The following is a 26454-nucleotide window of genomic DNA, read 5'->3' as shown; positions in this document are numbered from 1 at the left end:
TCTGCACAACAACAACAGCCAATGTACCTCTCCTCCCCCCCCCCCCCCCATATACTCACATATAAGGACCGTGCGGTGCGATGGGGGCAGTGGGATACCGAATGCTTTCCACTAAAAACCGAAGAACGGTTATAAATTGCTTGTTGATTGACATTATAATTAGCCATAGGGGGTGCTGGACTGGACTTGGCGGTGGGGGGGGGGGTTGTGGGGGTAAGTTTAGGTACAGTGGGGTGTGGGGGTCTGGTCTGCTCGGGTAGACAACAAAAATGCGGGGGGGGCATGTGTGTTTCCTACCCCTTTTCCCCCCCCCCCCCCCCCCCCCCAAACGAAGCGGCTGTCAAAGCTTCCTGTGGAGATCTCCAATCGCGTGCTGCGTGTGCGATTTTGATCCATCGATCTATTTTCTTCTTCGTCGCCTCTATTACTTTTTTCTCTCCTTTTTCCATTGGGTTATTTTTAATCTTCGCGTGACTCTCGGTAGGTGGACTCTCCCAAGATTCATAGATAGCTATTCCGTTTTTTAGTACCGTGCTAGTACTGCTACGCTACTGTACCCGCCTTGCAATCCCTCCTCCTCCTCCTCGTCCGTCCTCGTTCTTTTTTCTTCTCTTCCCTGATCTTATTAAATAAATACCTGTTCATACCCCTCCCCCTCCCTTATACTCTCTCTCTCTCTCTCTTTTTTCTTTCTTTTTTTTGTTTTTTCTTTCCTTCTCTTTGTGTGTTGTGTACCTGGATCTCTCGCGTGTTGTTGCTTGGATAACACAATCTCATCGCTGGCCCCTCTTGAGATTAACTGCGCTTCGTTGCTGCAGCTGGATTAATTACTCTCGTCGCCCAAGTCCCATTCTCTTCTTCTTCTTGCTCTTGTTCTTCTTATTCTGTCCTGCTCCTCACATCCCTGTCGCATTCACATCCACTCCTTTTTCTATTTATCATTGAATCGCGTGATTGAAATTGGGAACCTCTCCCCCATCTCCTGGGATTGCAGGCATCGATCGAAAAAAAAGAAGAAAAAAAAAGACATCAAGGTGTTTATTAACTTCCCGTGCTTACTTCCCCCTTGCCTTGCCTTGCGCGAATATTTATTGCTTTTACATTCAATTCGGTTATTTACTTGGCCCCTTCCAATCGTTTTTGGCGCGAGTTTGCCCTTCCCATCCGCGCCCCTCTCTCTTGGTTGGTTGTACGCAAAAGGGGCCGATCTATACTTTTCCTGTTCTCTCTTACTCTCTTCTACTTGCTTGCTTGTTTCTTTTGTTTTCTTTCTTTTCCTCATTTTTAAAAAAAAAGTGGGAACGTGGGAAGTAGTCAAGTCTATTACTAACAGTCGTCGATTACAGATTCTGCAGAGGGTTATTTATTATACCCTAATATAAAATCCCCCTCTGACACTTTAATTTTTTGTCGTTGCTCCGCTTCGACATATTCTCGCAACAATGTCTTCTCACGGTGAGAAGAACTCGGACCCGAATATCGAGAAGCCGGTCGACGAGGAAGCCATTCACGAGCAATCGCGTGCCGTCTCCGGGAAGCCATGGATGTACAAGCGCCCAAAAATCGGATCCTTCAAGTTCCCTTACTATGCGTCCCCTACTTCTCAGCTGCTCCTGGTCTCCTTTGTCTGCTTCTTGTGCCCGGGTATGTTTAACGCCCTGAACGGTCTGGGTGGAGGTGGTCAGCAAGATCCCCACGCCGTCAACATCGGAAACACCGCTCTCTACAGTACTTTCGCCGTCATCGGTTTCACTGCCGGTTCCATTGCCAATCGTGTTGGTCTCCGCTGGACTCTTCTCTTCGGTGGCTTTGGTTACTTCCTCTATGTCGGATCTATGTTGTCGTACAACCACAACAGGAACCTGGGCTTCCTTACCTTTGCCGGTGCCCTCTTGGGTGCTTGTGCTGGTTGTCTGTGGTGCGCCCAGGGTGCTGTCATGATGAGTTATCCCGATGAGAAATCCAAGGGTAAATTCATTTCTTGGTTCTGGATCATTTTCAACTTGGGTGGTGTCATTGGAGGCTTGGTAGGTTTTTGTGTTATTTTCTTTCTATGATACGCTGAAGGGTCTTGTTTTTTCCCCTTTCAGGGAAGAACGGACTATGTATTTTTTCGAGTTTGAGCTAATTCTGGTAATGCACAGGTCCCCCTGGCCCAAACCATGAATGCCCCAGAAGGCAGAGCCGTCGGCGACGGAACCTACATCGCCTTCATGATTCTTATGTTCATCGGTTTCGTTCTTTGCTTCTTCCTGGTCGAATCCAAATACGTCCGCCGTGAGGACGGTTCGCAGGTCATTGTCATGAAGAACCCGTCCTGGTGGTCCGAAATCAAGGGTCTTGGCGAAGTCCTCGTATCCGACTGGTACATTGTCGCTCTCTTCCCTATGTTCATCGCCAGTAACTGGTTCTACGCCTACCACTTCAACAACGTCAACGGCGCCAAGTTCAATATCCGTACCCGTGCCCTGAACAGCTGCCTCTACTACCTTGCCCAGATGTTTGGTGCCTTTGCTTTTGGCTACATGTTGGATACGCCATCCCTGCGCCGCACTACTCGTGCTCGTCTCGGCCTGGTTGTCCTTTTCATTTTCACCATGGCCGTCTGGGGTGGTGGTTATGCCTGGCAACGCGAGTATACTCGTGCTGATACCGGCCTTGAAGATTTCCGCATCATTGATTTCAAGGACTCCGACTATGTTGGTGGAATGTTCATGTACATCCTCTATGGTGTTTACGATGCTGCCTACCAGACCTGCGTGTACTGGTGAGTTTTATTCCTTTCTTTCTTCTTTCTTTTGGCGTTATCTGCCCCCGTATTTGGTTTTTCTTTTCCCTGGCAATTGGGAATGAGAGAAAATGGAACGAGGATCAAAACAACGAGGTGAAACCAGTTGCTGATGTTTAATTTGTTCGAAATTTTCTAGGTTCATGGGTGCCCTTAGCAACAACAGCCGTAAACTTGCGAACTTCGCTGGTTTCTACAAGGGTCTCCAATCCGCCGGTGGTGCCGCTACCTGGCAGTAAGTTTCCAACCCGATCCAATAAAAGACTACTCACAGTGTCTTCTTCGTTCCCCCAAACACCCAACACAAAACCGAACTAACCTCCCCTTCCCTTTTCAACAGAATCGACGACAACAAGGTCGAATTCATGACCATCTTCGCTATCAACTGGGGTCTTCTCTGCGGCAGTATTATCGTCGCCCTGCCCGTCATCCTGTACAAGATCAAAGACACCGTGGACCTCGAAGAGGATCTCAAGTTCTCCGACGAGACATTGGAGGAAGTCGCGCCAACTGCCTTGTTGGAGAACCGGGGCATGTCGACTGGGGCTGATGTTAAATAAATACTCTTTTTTTCACAACCATACCATGTCAAGAATGTGCGGCAAGGCGGGATGTGGTGTGAAGTGGAAAGCAAAGGGACTAGGATCCAGAGTCTTCCTTTGGATTTGACTCGTGTAATAAGGATGGGTGTTTGATTGATGGGTGGTGGGTGAGGGTTATGGGGGTTGGGGAACATGCAGAGCTGCACAGTGATCCACAATTGCAATGCAAGCCTGTGTGTGAACCAATCCTCCCTTCCCTCCTCTGGCCAATCCATCATTTCCAAACAGGGGCTGTCTGAGTAGTTGTTGGTGGCGGGAATTTGGGATAGTGATAGGACGGACTTCTTACTTCTTACATCTTACTTCTTCTTTCTTCTTTTTTTTTTTAATGAAATACCAAACTGACTTGAAATCACAGAAGTGTGTTTAAACTCAATCAACTCACTCTTTCTTTCTCTCTCAGACCTTCGTTCTTTTTTAATTCTTTTTTAAGTCTCTTCCTCCCTTTTCTTTTTGGTGTCTTGTTTGTGACTTTCCTTTGTATTTAAAACATATTCTCATCAAATCAAATCAAACCAGGAATATCAGTATATAAACAAGACAGACAGATCTCTTCTCAACTTTTTTTTTTTTTTTTTTTTTTTTTTTTCTCTCTTAAATATATGTATAAATTTCTTGTCTGCTTTTCTGATATCTTTTCTTCTATTCTATACGGAGTACTCCGTACCTCTAGTCAAATTGGCAGTCTCATGTAGAAGATTGTTATGTATTGTATTTTTTTTTTTTTTTTTTTTTTTTTTTTGGACATGGCTTGACTTATTTCTTTAATCAGGCTTTTTGCATGCTACTCTGGTGTTTGTTTGTGTTTTTAATGTAGCCCCTCCCCCCCCAAGTGCACATATTTTGCTTGCATATAAGATATATATATATGCAGCTAGCTGTCTTATCATCAAAATTCAAAAAGTCCAACCTTGAACCTTCATGGAATGGGTACCTAGGTTAGTTGCTGTAATAATTAATAATAAAATAAATCAACCTACACAATAATGAGAAAAACTGGCCGCTAACACAATCCCCGCCTCCGCCTCCGCCTCCGCCTCCGCCTCCGCCCCGCCCCGCCCCGTCCATCTCTAAGTGATGACCTGACCCCGCCGCCGGCCACCATAATCATTTATTTATCCCCCGGGCCACTCCCTCTTACACCAACAACCCCACAACAACAGCAATAACAACAACATGACTCCATACAACCCCAAAACTTTCCGCCGCGAGCGCATTTGCAGAACTGCTCACCTGCCCACCTCCATCCTTGGACGGCGGTGTATATTGTAGGTGCGTGGACTTCTCGCTGCCGGCTGTGCTGTATGTGGCGTCGATGCGCACCTGGCCTGTTGAGAGGTCCGTGCCGGTTAAGCTGCGGTTGAAGAGGTGGAGGGAGGCGAGGGGTTGGTAGTCTGGTTTGCCGGTTAGGGTTTTTTCTTTTTTCATTTTTTCTTTTGTGCACGGCGCTGGGCAATTTAAAGAGAGATATATATATAGTTATATATATATATATAAACTAGCGAAATAACCAAGCGAAATACTTACACGGCACCTTATGCCCCGCATCATACACCCTCGTAAACGAAAAATTCCCATACTCCCTCGTCGCGCCATACTCTTTATCCCCCACCATGAACGGCGCATAACCAGCCCTCCTGAACTGCTCTGCCCCCGAATACTCTACCTGCAAGGACACCGCCTCCCCGCCAAACCAGTTCGAGATGTAATCGGCGTCGCCGTAGATGAGCGCGACGCGGACGTGCGAATCCAGCAGCTCGGCAAGATAGTTGAGGAAGACGGGCTGGACCAAGTCGCCCGTGAGCATGAAGGCGGCGAAGATGTGCATGTTTTCTGCGCTGGTGTAGTTGAGGTTCACGCCTAGGGCGTTTTGGATGTGTGGTTGGTTTAGGTAGTTTATGAAATGGGTTGGAGGGGTGGGGTCCTGTATTTATGGTTTTAATGTTTGGATTTTTCTTTTTCTTTTTTTTTTTTTTTTTTTTTTTTTTTTTTTTCTTTCTTTTCCTTTTTATTCGGTTGCTGCAAGTATGTCAGGGGATAAAATAACTTTCCCGTCCTACGCTGCACTTACGTCGTGTGGATGGCGAATGTCATAGACGCCGCGGTCTGAAGAGGTATACCAGGGAGCCTCTGTGTATTGGTTGTTCATATTAGAGCAAGATTTGGAAAGAATATTCCTGGATATAAAATAGCTGATGGCGAACTAATGGCGAGAGAGAGATACTCACCAACAGTGCTTCGACATATAGACAGGGCATCAGCACAAGTGGCGTGGGCAATGATACCAGTCCTATTCATCTGCTTGCATGCAGATATGCTATCCGCGCATCCCCCCTCCCGGATCTGTGAGAATTTCATATAGTCCACTGTGCTTTGGTTAAGCTGGGCGGAGACTAGGAGTTAGAAAAATCTCAATCCGTATATAAGGCAAGAATAGGTGGGCAAAGTGTAGAACGGTGGTTTTTGGAATTTTTTCCCAACGCTGCACCGGGGTAGCATAACATACCGGCTTGATCCCGTAGGTGTTATTTACTGCAAATTCCGGGTAATATGGGAACTGCAGATATGTCGCCGTCAGTTTACTCTCCTCGAAGCAAAGCAGAAAATAAGTAAATATGGGGGTGTCCCCGATCTGTTAGCTGACCTGTATCTCAGCATCTACCAGCCCATTTATGATACCAAGGGTATTGAACTCGAGCTGGATGCCATCGGTAGTCCCGTTCGCAATCAGCTGATTTTGCTTGCGGAAGTACTTCAAAAACTACACCATGCTAAAGATTAGAACATGACGGAGGGTTGCTAGCGGATGGGCCTACTCAACAGAGGGGCCATAGTGTCTACAGCCAGGTTAGCACCTATGCGCCCAGAAGCGAAAAAAATAATAATAAATTAGCTAACAAGTAATTTGTGAACGTACCCCCCATAACTTTCAGTCCACAAGTTAAAACTTCGGGATTTGATCTTCGAATCAAGCTGCGGTATGGCACTGTAAAACCCTTGCAACACGTCCCAGACCATTACGGCGGCCTTGTCAGTGGTATCAACTGCCCAATGTGAGCATGATTGACACTATAGGTGATGAATGCACAGCTCATTATACACTTACTCATTGGATGACCACTGGCTTCTGCGAATCGGCCCTGCACACCAGCAACAGTCTCTGGTTCAATATCGCCCGTGATATTGTTCATCGATCCAAATTGGGTAGTTGCGTACGAAAATCCTATAGACATTGGCTAGTTGGTGAGCGCTGCGAACATGGAGAACACGCCTAATCATGACAAGAAAATTTCTGCAATATTGTCGCCATGTACGGTAGGCATTTTGTATTTCCGTGTCATTATCATTTCTTTTCCACCCAAGAGCGCTTGGAATCCCTCTGATCCCCATATTAGGTGGCAGCGAGTGGGTAAATCTGCCAACGCCTCTGTAGGAAACGCAAGGAACGCACCGACTCCCAAGGGCTGTGAGAGAAATAGCATATTAGAAACCTCATTCCAGGCATACGGGTTTAGCCTTGTTTCAAGATCTTCTGTCACATTGCACGCGCCGAGTTCTGTAGTTATTTGGGTAAGCGTCAAATCTAATTAATTCTCTAATTAGAACCGGGTTTCATTTTGGGCTCTAACCTTGAAATAGGCCGATCATTGAATCACTCCCAGGTCCACCGTTAAGAAACAGAGTGACAGGTGCATTGGCGGGATCATGTCTCGCTTCGAAGAACCAGAAGAACATGTGCGAGTGTTCATCGAGGTCAACATAGCCAGAGTAGGACTTGACTCCTGGAGTGGTTTCGCATACTCCATCGCTGCCCGGTTCCTTATATCTAATTTGCACGCCAGATGGAGACAATATTGTCTTCACCCCCTCAGGGTTTGCGGGGGTTTGTGGGTGAAGATTTTTGGCAGACACTGCTGCGTTTCCGAGTAAATTGAAGAATATCAACGCCTGGACAGCGGAACATATCTCGTATCTTCGCATTTTTGCCTCCACGGGAACAGGAGGAATTTACCGATATCCGGAGGACCATCTAGAAGGGAAGAGTTATTGGGATATGAAGCTTCATGTTCCCAGAAGCTTTTTATAATTATGGGCAAGAGAAATTTCATATCACACATCAGCGGGTAGGTGGGTAGCTGCCGCGGAGCCAACATCGAAACACGCTATCGCCACGATTACCCGTGTAACGCTCATCGCACGACGTGCCGCAAGTAGTAGGCGATGGCTATCATGCACGAGGGCAACGCCAAGGATGAAAAAGCGGTTCATATGAGACATCTAACTAGGTTAGTAGAAGTGACTGGGATAGATGGTCGGTGAAGACATTTATCCTAGAACGAAATAGAAGGACCGTCAATAACTTGAGCATAGGCCACTGGAGAAGGCGCTGAAATTCGGCATTTAGCATTGAATATTGTGATGTTGACGAAAGGTGACATCCCTTTTGGCCACCACACTTCATGGCCATATCGCGTTTTACGAGTATGCAGATTTCCTTATGCTTCTACCCTGCCTATTGAAAGTCCTGGCTTGGACTTCATATAAATCTGCAATGTTAGTATGGCTGTTAGTTGGGCGCATGCGTCGACTAACAAAAACAAGGATAGGGGGTTTTCAGAAATGGAATATGTCGGCCAAGGTATCACTGCTGGACTCTCTGCTGCTCAGAAAAGAATATCTGTACAACCATGTACATGTACATGTACCTCAGTAACCAGATGTAGACCATCTGGAGTAGCGCTTTTATTTTTCGATACGAGTATCAGTGTAAAATTGGCTGAGAATTGGAAGAGAAACACGTACCAAGCCTGTCGGACAAGGACGGTCCTTCACCGCTAAAATGAATCCAGAAATGTCAACATTGACCCACGTATATTAACGTGGAGACTTGCATCAGTCTTCAAAAAGGATAATTGGCCCCCACGCTGCCTAGCCGTCTTGTTCCACGAAAATAGGCCAGTATCCAGATGAGCGCAGGAACTCAATGTTGTGCGACGGATCAAGTTTCGACTATTGATTGGATCCACGGATCATCCGGTCATGCGGAGCAGCCAGCGCAGCCCATTTCAAGTTCAATCCTCGGGATATAAGAATGCACCTTTCCGGGCCTTTCTCACTGTAAAAGGGGAAGTGGACGCAGGTAAGTAGAACACGATAATTCAACAGCGACGTCGTTGACATCCGTTTCATCAATTCTCTGCTCTTTTGTCCTCATAATGTTCGATACCAGCTCGCCGTCCGTCTTTCGCCTCTTTAGAGCAACAATCTGCCTCAGCACAAATATCACTTCTTGGCTGCTGTAACTTGAGCACTTGGATTATAGGCAATCCAACCCACAGGCGCAGAAACGCAATTAATTTCATTCAAAAGGGCAATAGGAAGCGCAAGCTAGACACCAGGCGTTGGCAGCTTGCTTGGTAGTCCTGAGGAGCGAAAAGCGCACGAAAGGGGCGTCTGTGGAACCAGCGCCAAAACGAACCCATAAGCGGTCGAAGGTGATGATATAACTACCTGTCCCAAGCTATTTGCAAATTTAATGAGAAGAAGTCTTGGACAAGAGCTTCTCAAAATAGAACACTCATGGGTATTCGAAAAATATGTAAAACCTTTTGAGCCGTTCCTATATATGTCAACGAAGTGTTCAGGTTAGACGGGGGAATGTAACGAGTTTAAAAACGTAAAAAGCCCTAATCTGTGCCGATTTGGGCAGTCATTAGGGCTACAGAGTGGTTTGCAAAATAATAAACCTCGTCGACGCTGGCAAGCGGGTGCGAAGGGGGGGAATATTCTCGTCAAGCTAAACAAATCAATAAGTGAAGATTCAGCTTTCTGAAGTCAGTGAAATCGTGCCTCGGCGATTCTCCAATTTGCATTTCAACTAACTTAGCTCGGTGAAAATATAAATATTCAAAAAAACACAGCGCACCCCGCTCGACTGAGCAATCTCTGGCAACACAAGTAAGGGAGAAGGAATGAAAGGCGTGAACATGTTAAAAGACGACTTCTTCCTCGCAAGGTTCAGGACAAGACTGATTTGCTCACGACCATTTCCAGAACGCTTCGCTCCTGATTCCTGAGAGACCTCAGCAACCTCTCCCACTGAAAAAGGGAATAGCGCAATCGTCCTATGATAACTAATTCTCCTTAGCCCGCCCTTCCCGCGAGACGTGCGTGCATGAAACAAACCGAGGCTATGGGGGCTTGGGGGCCTTCGCACATTTAGCCTTCTGCATCATCATGAGAGTCACCCATCAATGAGCTTTTGAGGTAGCTCCACAGAGTGCATGCTCCGGAGCTATGTTTTTGGAAGTGCGGGACACGAGAACGATTGCGGGTACATAGCAGGAATGTGTGGAGTTGAAATTGTTTAGAGAAGGGAAGATGAGAAAAGCATATGAAGGATGTTTTTATTATTCAATGTCAAATTATATATATCTGGTAGTTACCTATGTGCGTATTATGGCATAGTTACAGGGCTTGCAATGGACGAAGCGCGTATAGTTAACTCGAGGTTATTATGTTTATTTATCTTTTGGCTTTATCACTTCATTTTGTGAACTTTGTAGAAAATGTGTAGTTCAAATTCTCCATTATTAAAAACATTCTCATTGCTTGCCCAAATTAGGGGCGTACAGCATCATTAGGTTCAAAACACGCCAAAAATAAGAAATGAATAAAATATAACCCTGCAGTCCGTAGACATCACGTAAACTCCCAGATCTAATTTTGATATTCCTTTATTCATGAAATAGGAAACGAAAAAATGCGAAAATGTCCGTTAAACTGTTTTATTACATTAAAGATGGGGGTATCAGGGCCCGAGTCGCATAACACCCGGTCGTCAAATCGATGCGTTGAAATCTGTATCAGCAGAAATGCTTATTGCTCTTAGTTGCAATGGCTCGCATTCAGTAAAAGGAGAGTTGGGACTCGTAGCCTTAGCGCCTGCGTTCTCGATGGAGGCATTCTTCAGGGTGCTGTTAGGCATAGAGATATGTTGTTCTCCAGCTTTGTCGTCGGAATCAAGTGGCTTCTGATCAAAGTTTGAGACCACTTGCAGATTATTGTTATTATTATTGTTCGTCTCAATGGTATTGTTGTTATTATTGTTGTTGAGGTTGTTCTCAGTAAAATCATGCATCCAGTCAATGTTATCAAGATTGTATCTGTTGCTGTTGTCATTTGACATGCTCGAAATCGTAGGGTCAATGCCGTCAATGCCGTCTTCACCGGCGAAGAAATTCGCGCCCGCATCGTCGAAATTGATCAACGCGTCGAGGTCGTTCTGGTTGATGTCTGCATCATGGGCGAGATTCATGAGCTCTGTTAGACTCGTGTCACTATCTTCGGTGCCGTTAAGTGCGGCTTCATCGGAGAAAAAATCAGGGCGGATATTATTAGTGCTTCCGTTTTCACTTCCCACGGATTGAGGTGGCGTTGAAGCGTAGAGAATATCCGGTTTCTCCACCTGAGTGAAGGGAATGCTAGGCGTGACTGAAGTATAAGTGAAGTCCGGGATTTTATCTGGCATGCTGTCCGGTGGTGGAGTCAAGGCATCGGGATGGCCGGTAGAGAAATGAAGTGCGCTTGGCCGAACTGGTTGCTCTTCAGGTACCTGGGTGGAAACCTGAATTCCAGCTTTCCGAATGGCGGCTTCAAGGAAGGACGTTGCGAAGTCTGCAGACGCATAAATTTCCCTCAGTCTTTGCAGGATCTGCATACACTGATAGAAGCGATGTAAACTGGCAGATCGGATATTAAGGTCATTGGATTTGATATCAAGGAGGTGGATGATGACTGCAGGGAGCAGAACAGTGACTCCCGTAGTTGGGAGGTAGCGGGTGAGGTCCATTGTATGCAAGTGCTGGGCAATATTTGTGATTTCGATTGCAGCATAGCGGACTTTGTTGCGGGACAGGTCCTGAAGTCCAGCTTCAACTGTTGAGGATGGGGTAGCAGGAAGAACTTGTGGACGATGTAATGCACTAGAGGTTGTAAGGTATATCATCTTCAGCAATGCCCGGTGGAGATGTAGGACTTCCTCCCCATTAGCAAAGCTAGATGATGAAGGGCGTAGATACTGAGCCACCTCCGGGAGACTAGAGAGCCAGGCTTCCAGCTCCTGATCACATTTCTGGACTTCACATGTTTCCGATGAAGCTTTCTTTGGGACCAACATCATTGTAGTCTCCGTCGTACCTCCAAACTTGTGACCCAGAACCGAATATTGCGCGCCAAGGACGTGGCTTATGCAAAGACACAGTTTGGATTTTTCCATAAACATGGTTGCAAGCTGCCTCTGTTGCTCAATATTATGCGCTAATTCGCAGTCTCCAACTATTTGTAGAGCTTCGGCGGAGAGTGGCTTGACATCGAAATCGTCCAGCGTGAGCATAGGGACATTGCAGTCTTCATCCTTAATCCGAGTGGGTCGTCGCATTCCTAGAGCAATCAAGCGGTCACGAGTGTAAGTGCTCCACCAAACGCGCTTCCAGAGTTTTTGTCGTCTAGGGTCCACACAGGAGGAAGACGGGTCTCGATGGAGGCCAATAGTATGTGCAAGTGATAAACTGACACCCATCCAATGCCAAGTATCTTTTTGGTCATCCGGCATCTCATACCAGTGAGTCATCAGCAAAAGGGATTGGACCAAAGATATCCGATCAACCTCGTAATCAAAATCATACAAAAGCTAAAAGATGAATCAAACACACGTTAGCGAGAGGCCTCGACAGCAAAACAAGAAAAACCCAAACTTGCCATACCCTAGCTCTTTGAAAGAATGCTTTCCTGGCATCCTTTCTTGATTCGTAGCCAGCCTCTACTAGGTGCTTCATTGAGATGAATGCAGTTCCGGCAAACATAGTTGCTTGAAATAGAAGAAGGCTCATACGACGCGAACCATCGTTCCGTGCAATAGTACGCAGGAAATCGTCCAATTCCAACAGTGGCATGTACGGATGAACGAATTGCAGGTAACTTTTCATGAGTTCATTGCGCAGCCCCTCACTCGGAATTGTCAGAGCACCCTTGGCTTCAAGGTACGCGATATCGTCGGACTGGAACTTCGCCGGCAGAGGGCGGATAAAGTTGGGTAGCCAGCCTTTCGGCTTCTGTGGGGGCTGGGGGGAAATGCGGGCTCCAAAATCGACATCAAGTAGTTGTTGAACGGCGGAAGTCATATTACACAGTGGGCGAGCGGCCGGACGCGCCGAAATACTTGACATTCTGCGTCGTCGATCTTCCTGCTTGATTCGGTTGTCTTGCGTTTGATCTAGAAGTCACATTAGTAAACTGGGAAGATAGTATCTGTAGATGTTATAAACGACGAACATAATAGGTGCGGAACGTGATGACCGTGCTCCAAATCCACTGATAACTGAGATGGCGACAACGGAGCTAGCGGATCGGGAATTGGCACCCCGATATGGTCCTCAGTGCTGGTGTTAAAGGCAAATCCCGAATCGTCTGGTGTGTTAGCTGATTGTGTCGGTGTGGAGTTTGAAGCGCCTCCATCACCTCGAGACTTCCTGAGAACAAACATCTATCAGCTTTCATTCAAATTATAAGGAGCTTAATTCATCAAGCAAACGTTCGCGGTTGCTTGGGCAAATAAACTGACTTTCTGCGCTTGCTCTCGGTGACAATGCATTTCACTTCATCTAATCTGCAGTTCGTACACGGAGAGCCATTTTCCATGACATCACATCGGACCTTGCGCGCCCTGCAACAGCAACAAGCTTTCGATGCGCGACGTTTTACCGGGCGAGATGTAGTCTGAATGCCTGCAGCGGCGGCTTTCCGCTTATTCTGCGGCTGCAGTTCCGCTACCTCGACGGAAGCCATGACGAATGAATTTGTGGCCAGCGTAGTATGTATGAGAGAGTTAACTCTTCCAAACTTGCAATCGGTTTCCGAAATCAACACAATTTTAGAGAAAGTCAGGGAGCAAAAAGAATCGTAAAGAAGATCCGATATTATCAAAATATATTTATAAATCCCAAAACAGGAAGAGTGGAGAGTGTGTATCACAAAATTTGTACAAAATAGAGAGGCGGGCAAAATAGAGGGAAAAAGGGGGGGGGGGGTGGGGACCAAGCTCTTATGTAGGCCAGTCCATTCCGGCGCAAAGCTTGCTCATCTCCTAACAAGCTGCAACAAGCTGCAGCCATAGCAGCTCGCCATTGTTTGCCTCCCCCATATCGGATATGAGACTTGCGGGTTTCAAAGCGTGGGCTGTGGCCCTGTGGGGAACTTCCAAGGTTGCGGCGGGGCGCCAAAACGAAGAGACCTGGGCATTTAACGACGACCGCTGACGGCGCTGAGAGCTCGTAAACCGGAGTGCTAAAAGTGAAGAACAACGCGCCTTTTCGGACGATAGTAGACGCTAGACTGAGTTCGCGATGGGACGAGAAATTTCTCAGAATTCCAGTAGCTGGAGAGAAGGAGTTGAACCGCCAATCGCCAGGTCAAGGGGGGACCCAACCCCACACTGAACCGCCGAAGAGCCCGCCTCTCCAGTAAGTGTGCTTATTTTAACTGGTTTAGCGGTCATACATTTCGCCGCTAAATCTAGAGGACTGCCAAGTTGTGCAGGGTCCTTGTTGCCGAAGTTCTGCTCCGGCGAGAAACGGAGGCGTTCTCATGATCTTAAAAGTTGGAAGGCTCAAGCAACGAACAACAAATCGCTGACTCTCACATGAATAAAACGCAAACGTGCGACCTTCTGTTTAAAGGAAGGGTGTTCAGCCCATGCACAATATATGATGATTATTATTATTGCCATGCTGGATGCGGATTATGAAGCTCTATGCAATGAGACAAAATTTCATCCGGGTGTTTGGGTGCGAATGCCGAGAGCCGGGCCTGTACCTGAAATATTTTTTTTGCCCTTTGAATGCATAGTACCGAGATGTAGTTGTTATCTCTCAACATACGCAGTAAGCATAAAAACTGCCGCTGTTCATATTTGGATCATTATTATTGATTTTGTGAGCCTGTTCGCCATCTAATAAACTTGCGGAAAAAATCAATAATTCTAAATGTTTGCAAGAGGGTCCAAGGGCGCAGGAATTTGCCAAGCTGGTGAAATTACCTCGGGCTGCGGCCGATTGTTCTCCAGGAGGACGGTTGGTGGATGGTGTTCGGTACCTAGGTACCTTGATACCCCAAACATGTAAGGAGAATTAAGTTTTGTGTGGGCCACTGGAATAATTTTGCGTGCTGGTTTTCAGGCTGCTTCGTGGATTACTGATGATTTGCCCTGGAAGCACCTCTTGAGACTCGCTAATTCAGGTCATGATGCCTTGTGCTCTAGAAGCTTCAATGTAATAAGTACTGAGCAGTTTCTCATATGGTCTACTAATTGCCCGATCTTGGAAGTTCGCGGAAAGTTGAGATCATGGGGTAGCCAGAATTTGATTATTTATGGCCAAAGTAGTTTTTGCTTTCGGAGTTTTGCGTTTGTTCGGGCTTGCGCGGTCAGGTGGCCAAACTGTGGGACAAAACAGGTTGTTTCGTCCAACCTTGGCTCAGGAAATCCTTGTTGTTGGACTCTCGAGTTGGGTTTTCGAGATCGAGATGCCTGCAACGACCACACAAAAGTCCGGGGTCGGACGCTTAACTACTTCCTTTCAGCCCTAGATTTTAACCATTTGCCTGAAGGCTGAGACTGAGAAAACGAAGCGGCCAGCTTCGGGGTTCCCCAATATTCTGCGTCGGGCATTCCTTTATCGGCGGTCATCCTCTCAAGCCAATGTGGCACCCATTCGGGCAAGTCTTCTGGGTTGTTCATCTAGGCTAGGAAAACCTAAGCCATCGTTAGCTACCGAAGAAGTTTTGGCTAGCCTGCTTTGGAGATCCATTGCTCCCATGCGACTGGCCAGCTCAAACCCTTCAATTACGAGGGGTGATACTGATTAGTAAAGCGGGGGAGGGGCAGGATTTTCAATGATAAGAAGGAACATGGTCAGACTTGCAGATTCGTTGGTAGCCGTCACTCCCTATGCAATGAAAGGAAATAGTTATTTATATCAGTTGGATGCTAGAATCCTGTTGTTTTGTTCGACGACGTACGTTGGTAACCTCGAAATCCCCGTGATCTGGCATGCCCTAATCGTCCGCGGTTAGTCCCGTATGCTGGACTTGATGGCCTTGTCTTCAACCTCATCGGAAGACGACTCTCAAACTGTTGAATTTGTGCTGTAGAGTTCGTGGGATTTCCAATGGTTCCGCCTCTCCTTTGCCCTGCCTCTAGCGCCTCCCGCCACGCGATTGTTCCTTCTGGAACACTTATTAGTTAATGGAGCAACGAGCTAGGTAGCTCACTTTATTCATGGAGCTTGGGATTGCTCCACATTGCTTCGCCGCCGAATACTTTCCGCCCCAAAGATGGGGACGGGGACTTCATTTTTTGTGCCCCATTGTTATCCCCCTTCTTGCTATTTATTTTATTTTTATTTTCAAAGACCTCGAACAAAGGCTGTCAGTTTTCTCTTGGATCTCCTTCCATCGTTTTAAAATTTAAGTTTACCAAATCTGATAAACACTGTATATACGCTTGGTACCTACCCGGATGGTTCCCCGATTCCACCAGGAGATAAAAAGTTAAAAGTGGCTGCGGAAAGTCCTGCACTTTTCTGGTTGCTCTTCACTTATGATTGCTCAGGGGTGGGGTGAATTCAACTTGGAGTTATGACTCTATCACACCAAGGAAGCACCTGAAGTCCTTGGTTCGTTAGAATATTTCTCTCGGATTTTTTTTGGCGTCGAACACCCCGTCTCGGAGAGCCACGTCCAAATCGAAGATGAGTCAAATAATTTCTGAGAAAGTATCAGAAAGTGATAATTAGCCTTGACGTCAATCTGAAGTTTTAGTCTGCCTGAACTCTGGCCATCAAAATCCCGGAGAGCATCGCAAGCGTGCTTCGAAGTTTTCGGAAATCTTCCGTTCAGGCCGTCTAACGGGCACGCTACCGCGAAAGACAACAGAGTTGTGCTGTCAGGTGAGCGACTTGTGTTCTTTTTTGCCTCTATCGAGTCTACCAAACCAAAAAAAAACCTGTTTTGAATATAGCCCTATCTATTGGGCACGCCTGGACAATGCGGGATTGAAATAACCATCACCACCCCTGAGCGGACCCCGCGCGGCCTGACGGACTACCCGCCTGCTTGTTCTCCCTCTCCCTCGCAGAACGGCATGCCGCTGATCTAGACTCATTGCTCAGCGCTCGCCCAGGTAAATCCCAAGTGCTAAACAAACGAGCTTCCTCTCTTGGGAATGTACACGATTAGGGCATTTTTAGTTTAACTAACGAAATGATGACCAATGCGTCAACAATCCTTACATTACATCACCTGTCTGGTATTTTCTTTTTGTTCTTGGAATGAGAGGGATAAAAACCCACAGACTACGAGTAGAGCACACCAATATACTAATACGAATCCCGGGAGGGATTCGCCGACAACTTTTGATCAAGGCGGGATAAGGCGATAACTGCAGTCACAGTCAGTGAGTGATAAATAAATAATAATAAAATTTCTCAGAATCGAATCCTTGCGGGGAAGCCGGGGTTGGGTTGCGGAGACAGTCGGGATAGCAGACTAGCTTGGCTGGGAATATCTCGGCCGAGGGCGCCCAGAAAGCAACCATCCGATATCTGTTCGTTTGCCTCTAGGGTGATAATAATAATTATTTTTTTCTCCTTGCGCTTCTTGCCGGGGCGTCCATCATGTGGGGCTTCCGCAATCGTTTCCTTCCATGCTGATATAAGACAGCATAGCTAACTAACTATACAAAAGGATGTAGCCCGCCAGCTTTCAATCTGTTACTTAGATGTTGATTCCCAGCACAATTGCCGTGATAATTAACCAACGGCTTAGATCATGTTATTTACACACAGTCCGGGGTCATTTGTAACGGATGTGACATCGCAGACCACTAGCATGCGACATATATCTACAATCTTCACATACTACTTCGAGGAGCCATCCTAGTTTACAACCTGATGGAAGGGAGAGCCAATATCCTCAGTCATCACGCGCTCCATACAACCTCTGCCTCGTTCAAGTGGTGGTCCCAAATTAGCGAGTAGAAATCCGTTGTGCAGATTTACGGGACAGAGATGTTTACGTGCCATGAAACTTATACCACAGGGGGAACAGCATAAAAAACTTTTTCAATCTTGAAATAGGGGTATCAGTTACTAATTGGTACCTTGAGCAGAACAGTAATATAACAAACACCCAGAGCTGGAGGGGGAGTTGCAACAAAGATACCAACTTCTCTAGCCTGATCCATTTCCTCTAGAACATCCTCCACACTTCGAAGAAGAATAAGCCATCTATAGCAAAATCTTCCTCCCAGCCTCCAGCTCACCTATTTCCTTACGCAATTGAGCGCGTTTCCGTCTCAATTTGGGATCTTCTCCAGCGATTTCACTAAGTTGTTCTGCGGACAGGCTTTGGACAAAGGCTGGGGAGAATTGCTTGAGGGGTGTCTGTCGACCAGCGATGAGATGGTAATCTACCGCTTGCATGCACACGCTGTCCACGAAGCGTTTCCGAGCTACTCTATAGTACGATTTCAAGATATCATGGAGATCGCGGACGGTATGCTCGAGGTTACTCATATGGTTCTGATGCACGATATCCTGGAGTCGGACGACTGTTCCGTGAGCACGGTCGCTAATTGCATGTTTTTGCATCGCGGTCTCTATCCGTTTCTGGCGGCTGCAAACAATGTCAGTATGTCACACCAATATGAACTTCGGGGAGTGGGGAAGGCATGCCATTTCTCAAGGTTGTCGTTGAAATAGTGATTAAGCGTCATGGGAATGCCATCTCTTTCCACACACAGGAGGAATTTAACCTGGCGTAGAGACCGCTGGTATATCTCAACAAGCGGATCCATCAGAAGGGACAGTAAACGTTCACGGACCGGCCGATCTTTGCAAACCGATTCCAGTACTTTTAGGATAAACGAGTGGACTGCACATATCATGTCGCTGACGTAACCGAGCGCAAGAATTTCCCAGTTGACGGATTGTTTCTTTACGATCGGCGACAGAACTGACGGGTTAAATGTGCCAATTTCGAAACCACGGCTATTGCGGAATGTATCTCTCAGCCATGTCAAAATGTGTGTTTGGAAAGCATGCTGAACAGTTGTTGGGGGCGTAAGAATGTCTTCAAGGCCCTCAGGGTCTTTTATAGACCTACTCGTCGGACCCTGGTTTCCCTCTTCGCGAGCATCTTCGCCTCCAGATTCACATTGATCCCCATCGATCACCTCCCCGGATTCATCTTCTCCATCCGCACTGGAAACAAAGGCATATCGATGTCCCCAATGCTCCATGTCCTCAGAAAACCTGTCATTTCTGTTCACCAAAATAGTGGGAAGCTTTGTGGACGGCTCTCGATCGAATATATCATTGCCACCGTAATCGGAAGCCAATGCGAGAAATGATATGTGCTGAACCTTGGTGATTATGTCAAGAAGATACTTTCGTTGGCTGTCTGTAGAGTCCCTCTCTGGGCCTAGGGACGCTAGCGCGTCTTTCTTGCGAGCAAGAGCTTTGCTGATCTCGGACTTCACCTACTCGAAGTTATATCAGTAGTAGACCCTTTATTTAGTTATTTAGACTAGTGAAAACTGACATGGGGAAATTCCCGGCGGATATGCGAGGTAAGAATCTCCTGGAGCCGCGTGCGCAACGAATTGATTCCAACTTTATCCTCATCAATCGTGTTCCAGGGAGATGTCGACCTGAAGAAACTTTCTTCAGCCTTGTCGCGATCCTGTGTGCCGTCGTCGAGATCCTGTTGGCCCTGATTTCGTACTAAACTCCATCCCATCTTCCAACTCGATTCCTTTTCCAACAGATGAATCACTTTTTTTTCGGCGCCCTTGTCAACAAGGTCTGGCTTCGTGAGTACACCGATTGTTCGTTCCCCGTGAGCATCGACCTCTTTTGCCATCTCTAGAATCTCCTGGGTTGCGATATCGACATTTGCAGGCACGATTACCAACATCACACTTCGCGGGTTCTTCATGTATTCTTGCACCATGTTTCTGACAAGTTGGATATCCTCTTTCGTAGTTAAGCCGGATGTAGTATTTTTGAATATACCTGGAACGTCGATTATGCTTAGGTGATCTTCATCGGGACCGCAGACCTCCAGCCTAAGAACATCGGTTGAAAATGTCTTACCAGATGTGTCCAGTGAATCGCTTAACCCCATGACCCCGTTTACCTATTAATGTTATCCAATCAGTCGGCAATAGTTCAGAGTGCACATGGCAAAAGCGAACTCACTTTAGCCATGATGTTCGCGAAAGAAGGCCGGTTCAGTTCTGGAAGATCGACAATTCCCCAGGAACGGACATGTTCGGCATGTTCAAGGTTCGCATCTGCACCAGGTATAATCGACACAGTAATTCTCTTCTCCTCCGCCCTCCGAAAGGTGATTTGAGTTGCGAATCTTGTGCAGAGGCCACTGTCGCGAGGAAATGGTAACTTTGTCAGGCCTTCAAGAACCGAGCTTTTACCAGACGATTGATCTCCAACGACAACTAGTTGAGGCAGAGCAATATGGCTCCCCACATTACAAGCAAACAGTTTATCAATTTTGTCCAGCAGCGTAGGGTCGGAGAGCTTATGGTAGGCGCCGGATTCCGACTCCATTCTGACGGATAACAAAGTCCAAGGCTTCAGTCTCTGGATACTAGATTGATGTAGCAGGCCTGGGGGAAAAGGTGGTATATATAGACAAATTCATGTCTTCCAGATCCCATAGAGTCCAATAAACTGGTCTAGAGGAATTCCGGGCAAAGTCCACTGGATGCTTCTGAGGATCACCACAGCTGAGAATGAATAGCTGTTGATATTGATGATAAAGAAATATCTGTGATCCTTCTTATGCAGCAGCTGTAGCATCCCATTTATTGGACTTTATCAAAGGAATCATTTGCATCTGTAACTTGGCCATCTCACTGGAGGGAGGTGAATTGTCATGTACCAGCGGAAATTGGCTGGGTCATAAGAAATGTCTAAAGGAGATGCCATCTGTTGACATAACAGCTTCAGCCATGCAGTAATGCACTTTCATGCTTCACTCATTGAAGGCAAGCAACAAAAAGGAGTGCAATTCATTAGTGTAAATTGCAATTGCCCAGCATCTATTGCAGGGATTGACCCAACTCTTTGGCAGTTTCATTGTGCCCATCTCCATGGACAGCTCCAAACAGTCTGGTCCAAAGTTTAGACAGTACATTTTTTAGCGAGCCAACATAGTCAAAGACAGTCATGACAGCAGATAGAGCCTTTCTTGGTTGCAGGGTGGTGTCTGCATGGATGAAACAAAGAACAAAGAGAGGTAGGTAGGGTAGGTTGTGGTTGATATCTTTACTAGCGCCATATCAACAGTCCGGGTGTCCACGATCGGTATTTCTGCTGCCTAGCCGCTAATCTTGAGTTGTATGCCACCTCGTACGGAGTTCACGCTCAGTTCGAAACATCAACTATCTAGACTGGGTAGAGAAGGTCTGTATAGGATGTTCTCTTCTCTCGATAATTACTGAAGCCTGGCCGAATGGCTAAAAATATGTGGCTTTTCCTTGCATGACTATGACGTTTGTTTGCCCGACTGTCACGCAGAATGAACACGAGCATGATATTGATTCCATCTCAGGCAGCAAAATTAACAGTAGGATATGGAAGAATGCGGCGGCTATATATACCATCATCTGTTCAGGGCAGCATCTTCCCAATGCGCCCGCTGAATTTCGGGTCTCAACGATAGTCTATCCAGTGTATTCATCGCCTACTTCTCCATTTCGCTATCAAAAATGAAAATCGCCATCATCGGCGCAGGCATTGGCGGATGCGCCGCCTATCTCTCCTTGAAGAAGCGCCTCCCAAAGCCCCCGTCCCCATCTCAGGACCATGAATACACCATCTATGAAGCCTACGCTACCCCCCGGGACTTCGAATCCCCCCATCCGCTAGGAGAGACCCATTCTGCCTCCCTCGTTGTGGGCGGAGGTCTTGGCGTGGGTCCCAACGGACTCAGGGTCCTCCAACGGCTGGATGAAGAACTCTTCCACGACGTTGTACGGGCCGGGTATCCCTATGGCACCCTGAAGTTTATGAACTCGTATGGCTGGACGCTGATGCGGATGTCTACTCGTGGCGGTTCTGACCCGGAGATTAATTCCGTTTCCATGAGCAGACATGCGATTTGGAAGACTCTACGGAGTCGCATTCCGGATGGCGTTCTTGTCAATAAGCGTGTTATGGAGGTTGTGGCTAATGCGGATGGACGAAATATCATCAAGTTTGCGGATGGGAGTCCAGATGTAGAGGTCGACCTTGTAATCGGCGCGGATGGCTTGAAAAGCGTGGCAAAGAAGGCACTGTTTCCCGCGGAAGGGCAGGATCTGTACCCCCCACATTATCAGTTGAGTTTTGGTTTCCTAACCATTTCACTGTTAGGTTATATGAAACCCCGCATAGCTAACATTCATCCCCTTTTATAGAGGCATAGTTGGTATCGGTGGCTTCGTGCCCCTAGCCGACATCAGCTCACACGTCGAAGCAGGCGCCATGAATATTGTGTTTGGAGGGAACGGGTTCTTTGGCTACTCTCCCTCAGACACAGATGCTGAAGTCCCTAACCGACACATACCACAGGGAGTCTTGCCTCCTGGAAAGACCGTTATGTGGTGGTCTAGCTATGCCATTGACGACTGTCCCAATCCCGAAACCATCAATAAAGAAGCCGTAAAACAGGACCTGCAGAAACGACATGGCGACTGGCGAAATCCTGTAATCCAGAAGATCATCAACAGCGTCGAAGTCGAAACAATGTACCCGGTGTGGACAACCCCTGAATTGCCAACATGGGAGCGTAACGGGGTTGTGCTGATTGGAGACGCGGCGCACACCTTACCCCCGACTTCAGGTCAGGGAACATCGCAGGCACTGGAGGATGTAGAGTGTTTCTCGATGTTCTTGGCCTATTATTTGAGCCAAGGATACGACCTTAAATCTCCAACGGAGACGGAGGCGTTGGCGGAAAAGGCTGCTATTTCGCAGACTTCGAAAAAATATATGGAAATCCGCCAGCCGCGGGTTAAGGATATTCTCAACAAGGCGAAACGGATGGAGAATAAGAAGAGAAACTTGACTATTTTTGAAGAATGGATCTTGTACATAGTACTTTTTATCGTTGGTGAGTTAGTTCTCCTTAATTCCCCCTCTCTTGAACCTCGACCGAAAATTGGCTAATATTCCTCCCTTCTCCTGCGATGACAGGCTGCATGCCAACTCTACCTTGGTCGAAAAACTTGTTTGCTTATGACGTTGCGGAAGATGTGAACCGTGTCATCCAGTCAGAGAAACAAAAGAAGCCGGAAAAAGGCAAGATGTAGGACTATCCATGGGTATTCAGCGCTTCTCGTGGATTAGATCAGCACCACCACCGTAATTTTATCTTTAATGCTCCTCCCTGTTTCCCTTCTCTGATCTATCCATTATTTGACCCTTCTCCACTCACATACATCGTCAAATGTCCTAGCACATCTCTATTTAATTACATTATACCCTTTTGAATTTTTCTAATTTCATTTTGAACACCCCCTATCCTGCACTTTTTGAAAAATCAAAAATGTACTTGCAAGTAGCAATCCAAATGGTAAAAATGAATACTCACGATGCTCCACCTCTCTCTCTCTCACAATGTGCAAAAGAAAACAATAACAAGAATGAAAATACCTCTGATACCCGTTATTTCCCGCTGTAGTCAATTACACTACATAGCATAAAACCATCGACCTGCAATCCTCGACGAAAACCATATACATCACATCCCGCGACATGGGAATGAGGCAATCATTGAACAAGAAATCAGAATGAAAAGAAAAGCAAAGCAAAGCAATGAAAACATTCATTGTACCATCTCTTTCTCTCTGGTCAGATCATACATCTACATAAACAGACCAAGTAAAACATCACAACATTCATCAGCATTTCTCATTAAAACAAAGAAAATCATAAAACATAAACAACGGCATAAAGATAAACATAGAAATAATATATAAGGGGAAATGAAAATGAGAAAAGAAACGATGAAAACTCCCAACAGGATCCACCTCCCTGCCATCTACATCCACTCCATTTCCCCATCCACACAGCAGCTCTGTAAAAAAGAAAAAGAAAAGAAAAAGAAAAAATCCTCAGACCGCGCCCCCACCTCTTCCCATTCTCTCAATCGAGCTCATAATCCCACTCCTCCCCGCCGCGGCTGCAGACATCCCACCACTACTCGTCGGCAACCCGGAACTAATAGACTTCCCGCTCCCACTATTTCCTCTAGAATGGCTGGGAGCAGGCATTCCAAACCTCGGAGCCTTAGGAGTTGGACCGCCGGGTGGTCGAATGGCAGATGAGGATGAAGAAGTTTGGATACGGCCAATGTTACTATTGCCGCTAGGGATAGCGTCGTTTTCTAGATTTTGCGTTGGTTTTCCGATGCTATTATCGAATCGTGTGGTGGGTGGCTCATCTTCGGAAAAGGAACGCTGGCGGTAAGTAGGTGGTTCGGGAAGTTTTCGTCTGGGTTGCTGTTGTTGCAGTTGTCGCTGTAGTTCTGCCTGCTCTTCTTGGATCATCTGATCTTCCTCCGCTTGCTCTTGCTGCCGCTGCTCATCATCGCGGTCATGGTGGTTGTGCAGTTGCTGCTGGTTTTGATATTGCTGGATTGCAAGCCACTCATCAACGGCTGCAACAAGTTCACCCTTTTCTGCACGTTCCTGTTTTAGTTCAGATCGAAGGGCTTCACTGTCACGTTTAATAGATATGATCTCCTGTTCTAAGCCCTTGACATGAGCTTCAAGAACCCGCTTGTCTGCCTCAAGCGATTCGGTCTCTCGAATAAATGTAGCCTCTCCGCAGAATCCACCTTCCCCACCAGAAATGTTGGAGTCCTTTTCTGCCCTCAAGCGGTCGTTCTCCTCCAATGCATCCTTCAATTTCCTCTCTGCTTCCCTAACACGCTTCTCCCATCGTGCTTCATAACTCTTTTTTAGAGCAGCGACTTTAGTCTCATGCTTTCCTTTGTAAAGTGTATGTAATTCACGAGCAACCTTTTCAACAGCATCCTGGATTTCTCTGGCTGTTTCTTCAGCGGATTTCTTATCAGCCTCAGTAGGAGGAGAATTTGTTGCATTTCTGGCGGCGGAAAGTTGGCTCTCCAGCTCCACAATTTTGCCTTCCAATTTCTCCTTGCATTTTTCTCCTTCCTCGATTTTCATGTTCAGCCTCTCACGCTCACGCTCTGCATCAACGATTTCATCCCTAACGCTTCTCAAGACTGATTCCATCTCCTTCCCTCTTCGATCCCATTCCTGTTGTTCGGTTTCTCTCCGGGCACACTCGTTTCGCAATTCCTCGGATACTTCCCCAACTCTGCGTTCCGCATCCGAAACTGACTCTTTTAAACACTTAACTTCGGCATCTCTCCCACTAAGTGTAGCTTTCAGAGAAGATATTTCCGAAAGGAAAGAAGACTTCAAGGATTCTAGCTCTCTAGGAGTAATGCTTGGAATAGACCGAGGAGTGGGAGCAGGGGGGATGTCTAAGTCCAGCAAAGAAAATTTTGACGGGGAGCGAAATCCAGAGGCGGTAGATTTTCCTGGGGAAAATCGAGACTGTCGTCGAGCTGGAGAGTGGTAACCGCCCTGTGCGGCATATGAAGCGCGAGAAAATGCATGGATCTGGTCTGTAAATTCGGTAAAGCTCATATGGCTATCGCGACGGGTGTAGTTTCGTCTAGGTGTTGGTGTTCCTCCATCTTGCTCCGAAAAGATGCCTCTCCTCTTGATTGTGTTAGGGGTGTCGGGCATGTCGTCGGGACATCTGGCGACGCGCACATTTTTCTGCGGGCTAACGGATCCTTCTCTTACCCGCTTCATTGGCGAGTCTCGTCTGAGTTGAGCAAAGCTAGTCATATCTAAATTAGGAAGAGCAGAGAAGGTGCTTAGGCATGTATCGTCCTGATCACAAGAGGCGTGGTGCTCGTTCCCACCATGGCTGTCCGCCATGCCGTCATTATCACTTAAGCCACCTTGGTAGATAGTGCTCATACTTTCGTTATTCTTCTCCTGTGTTGTGATGTTGGATTCCTCCCCGTAATTATTGCGGTTGCCATGTGGGTTGAGCATACTCGTATCAGTTTCTGTTTCGTATGTCTCTTGATTGCGACTCTCAATAGGCGGCTGGGTATCGTCGCCATCGTCCATAACATCTTCTTTGATGGCAGGAAGTTCACCCTCTCCATGTAAACTCTCTTCCCTCTCTTCCTCGACACCATGCATAAGCTCCCGACTATCCAACTTCTCTTCATACGGCTCATCCATACCAAAATTCCCTGGTTCAGCTTCTCGAAAGAGAGGCGTGTGGTCACTGAGCACAGTCGACCGAAATGGGGAACTTGCAGGGCCGTCGTGTCCAGCGTTAGAAGGGCTATCCCCGCCGTGGCCAACGCCGACATCACCGTATTCCAAAGGAACCGTGGAATCGTCGTATGTCGAAGGACGCCTGTTCTCATCGCTGTAAAGTGGGCTTTTCATTGAAGGAGTGTTGGCGACATTATCAATCGTTGAGGCTTTGATAGCCGGGGAACCCGGCATTCGCGGAGTATGTGCGCTGGGAGAAAAAGGAGGACGAGAATTCCGCTTAGACGGCGTTAGGACGGATAGAGGGCTGTCCATTGTTTCGGCCATAACTTCTTTTCAAAAGTAAAGGGGAACAAAAAATAAAAGTCTTAGAGGGCCAAACGGCACCTCGTGCGGATTTGCTCTTTTTTTGTATGAACGGCGGCTTCTGAAGCGTTCGCGGTCTTGACTTGGAAGTGAGGATGTGGGAAAGCAAAGGTAGTCAAAACCAATATGCTCGCAAATTGTAAGCTTGGATATAATTGCTCTACAAGTTAATGTAGCAGAGGAAAATTATGGCTGTTTCGTCTCATCCAGCCAAAACTTGGTGGTGAGAGATTGACAACTGA

The 26454-nt window shown here is 46.9% G+C and overlaps 6 protein-coding genes across 16 annotated transcripts; 2 read left to right on the top strand and 4 right to left on the bottom strand.

Moving 5' to 3' along the window:
• The first annotated feature begins 292 nt into the window (after positions 1-292).
• On the top strand, positions 293-3950 carry BDCG_07207. 4 transcript variants are annotated; one of them, XM_045423000.1, is made up of 5 exons: positions 293-480; positions 1347-2027; positions 2145-2767; positions 2928-3023; positions 3129-3950. In XM_045423000.1, exons 2-5 carry the CDS (start codon positions 1443-1445, stop codon positions 3346-3348), a joined length of 1524 nt encoding a protein of 507 aa, XP_045282039.1. In that variant the 5' UTR covers positions 293-480; positions 1347-1442; the 3' UTR covers positions 3349-3950. The 4 variants fall into 4 exon arrangements, with proteins under 4 accessions (XP_045282039.1, XP_045278494.1, XP_045282040.1 ...); XM_045422999.1 differs by having other exon boundaries at positions 293-1034; XM_045423001.1 differs by having other exon boundaries at positions 2928-3950.
• Positions 3951-4527: 577 nt separating this feature from the next.
• BDCG_07206 (carboxypeptidase D) lies at positions 4528-7371 on the bottom strand (the record flags this gene model as incomplete). Its single annotated transcript, XM_045422998.1, has 11 exons — positions 4528-4784; positions 4918-5314; positions 5462-5520; positions 5619-5772; positions 5897-5947; positions 6035-6151; positions 6212-6227; positions 6308-6434; positions 6497-6613; positions 6842-6946; positions 7020-7371. The coding sequence occupies 11 exons, from the start codon at positions 7369-7371 to the stop codon at positions 4528-4530; spliced, it is 1752 nt and encodes a 583-aa protein (XP_045278493.1).
• Positions 7372-9772: 2401 nt separating this feature from the next.
• BDCG_07205 (C6 transcription factor) lies at positions 9773-15830 on the bottom strand. The gene is made up of 5 exons (XM_045422997.1): positions 15466-15830; positions 13013-15392; positions 12724-12920; positions 12156-12664; positions 9773-12082 (listed from the first exon to the last, which is right to left on the bottom strand). The coding sequence occupies exons 2-5, from the start codon at positions 13234-13236 to the stop codon at positions 10232-10234; spliced, it is 2781 nt and encodes a 926-aa protein (XP_045278492.1). The 5' UTR covers positions 13237-15392; positions 15466-15830; the 3' UTR covers positions 9773-10231.
• BDCG_07202 (extracellular salicylate hydroxylase/monooxygenase) lies at positions 13333-23611 on the top strand. 7 transcript variants are annotated; one of them, XM_045422989.1, is made up of 6 exons: positions 13333-13910; positions 13979-19075; positions 19145-19318; positions 19496-21849; positions 21929-22623; positions 22707-23218. In XM_045422989.1, the coding sequence occupies exons 4-6, from the start codon at positions 21239-21241 to the stop codon at positions 22820-22822; spliced, it is 1422 nt and encodes a 473-aa protein (XP_045282031.1). In that variant the 5' UTR covers positions 13333-13910; positions 13979-19075; positions 19145-19318; positions 19496-21238; the 3' UTR covers positions 22823-23218. The 7 variants fall into 7 exon arrangements, with proteins under 7 accessions (XP_045282031.1, XP_045282030.1, XP_045282032.1 ...); XM_045422988.1 differs by having other exon boundaries at positions 13335-13910; positions 13979-19318; positions 19491-21849; positions 22707-23611; XM_045422992.1 differs by lacking the exon at positions 13333-13910 and having other exon boundaries at positions 14766-15374; positions 15438-17122; positions 17198-21849; positions 22707-23276.
• On the bottom strand, positions 17546-22695 carry BDCG_07203. Of its 2 annotated transcripts, XM_045422996.1 has the most exons (5): positions 21911-22695; positions 19707-21805; positions 19048-19644; positions 18180-18985; positions 17546-18120 (listed from the first exon to the last, which is right to left on the bottom strand). In XM_045422996.1, exons 2-5 carry the CDS (start codon positions 20073-20075, stop codon positions 17733-17735), a joined length of 2160 nt encoding a protein of 719 aa, XP_045282038.1. In that variant the 5' UTR covers positions 20076-21805; positions 21911-22695; the 3' UTR covers positions 17546-17732. The 2 variants fall into 2 exon arrangements, with proteins under 2 accessions (XP_045282038.1, XP_045282037.1); XM_045422995.1 differs by having other exon boundaries at positions 19707-22695.
• On the bottom strand, positions 22793-26442 carry BDCG_07201 (uncharacterized protein). The gene has a single exon (XM_045422987.1). The coding sequence runs from the start codon at positions 26171-26173 to the stop codon at positions 23627-23629; it is 2547 nt and encodes an 848-aa protein (XP_045278491.1). The 5' UTR covers positions 26174-26442; the 3' UTR covers positions 22793-23626.
• Between the last annotated feature and the right edge of the window lie 12 nt (positions 26443-26454).

Source organism: Blastomyces dermatitidis, assembly GCF_000003525.1.
Source record: "Blastomyces dermatitidis ER-3 genomic scaffold supercont1.8, whole genome shotgun sequence".
Classification (NCBI taxonomy): Eukaryota; Fungi; Ascomycota; class Eurotiomycetes; order Onygenales; family Ajellomycetaceae; genus Blastomyces; species Blastomyces dermatitidis.
This window is presented reverse-complemented; position numbering and strand designations above follow the sequence as displayed.

Bases quoted from the DNA above. Each gene is read 5' to 3' on its own strand.
- BDCG_07201 (XM_045422987.1), bottom strand. From the start codon at position 26,173: ATGGCCGAAACAATGGACAGCCCTCTATCCGTCCTAACGCCGTCTAAG.
- BDCG_07207 (XM_045423000.1), top strand. From the start codon at position 1,443: ATGTCTTCTCACGGTGAGAAGAACTCGGACCCGAATATCGAGAAGCCG. The intron at 2,028-2,144 runs GTAGGTTTTTGT...GGTAATGCACAG, and splicing joins GTGGTGTCATTGGAGGCTTG to GTCCCCCTGGCCCAAACCAT. The intron at 3,024-3,128 runs GTAAGTTTCCAA...CCTTTTCAACAG, and splicing joins GGTGGTGCCGCTACCTGGCA to AATCGACGACAACAAGGTCG.
- BDCG_07202 (XM_045422988.1), top strand. From the start codon at position 21,239: ATGAAAATCGCCATCATCGGCGCAGGCATTGGCGGATGCGCCGCCTAT. The intron at 21,850-21,928 runs GTTGAGTTTTGG...CCCCTTTTATAG, and splicing joins CTGTACCCCCCACATTATCA to AGGCATAGTTGGTATCGGTG. The intron at 22,624-22,706 runs GTGAGTTAGTTC...CTGCGATGACAG, and splicing joins CATAGTACTTTTTATCGTTG to GCTGCATGCCAACTCTACCT.
- BDCG_07205 (XM_045422997.1), bottom strand. From the start codon at position 13,236: ATGGCTTCCGTCGAGGTAGCGGAACTGCAGCCGCAGAATAAGCGGAAA. The intron at 12,921-13,012 runs GTCAGTTTATTT...GTTTGTTCTCAG, and splicing joins ACCGAGAGCAAGCGCAGAAA to GAAGTCTCGAGGTGATGGAG. The intron at 12,083-12,155 runs GTATGGCAAGTT...TTCATCTTTTAG, and splicing joins CATTCTTTCAAAGAGCTAGG to CTTTTGTATGATTTTGATTA.
- BDCG_07203 (XM_045422995.1), bottom strand. From the start codon at position 20,075: ATGGAGTCGGAATCCGGCGCCTACCATAAGCTCTCCGACCCTACGCTG. The intron at 19,645-19,706 runs GTGAGTTCGCTT...TAACATTAATAG, and splicing joins TCGCGAACATCATGGCTAAA to GTAAACGGGGTCATGGGGTT. The intron at 18,986-19,047 runs GTCAGTTTTCAC...AACTTCGAGTAG, and splicing joins TCCGCCGGGAATTTCCCCAT to GTGAAGTCCGAGATCAGCAA.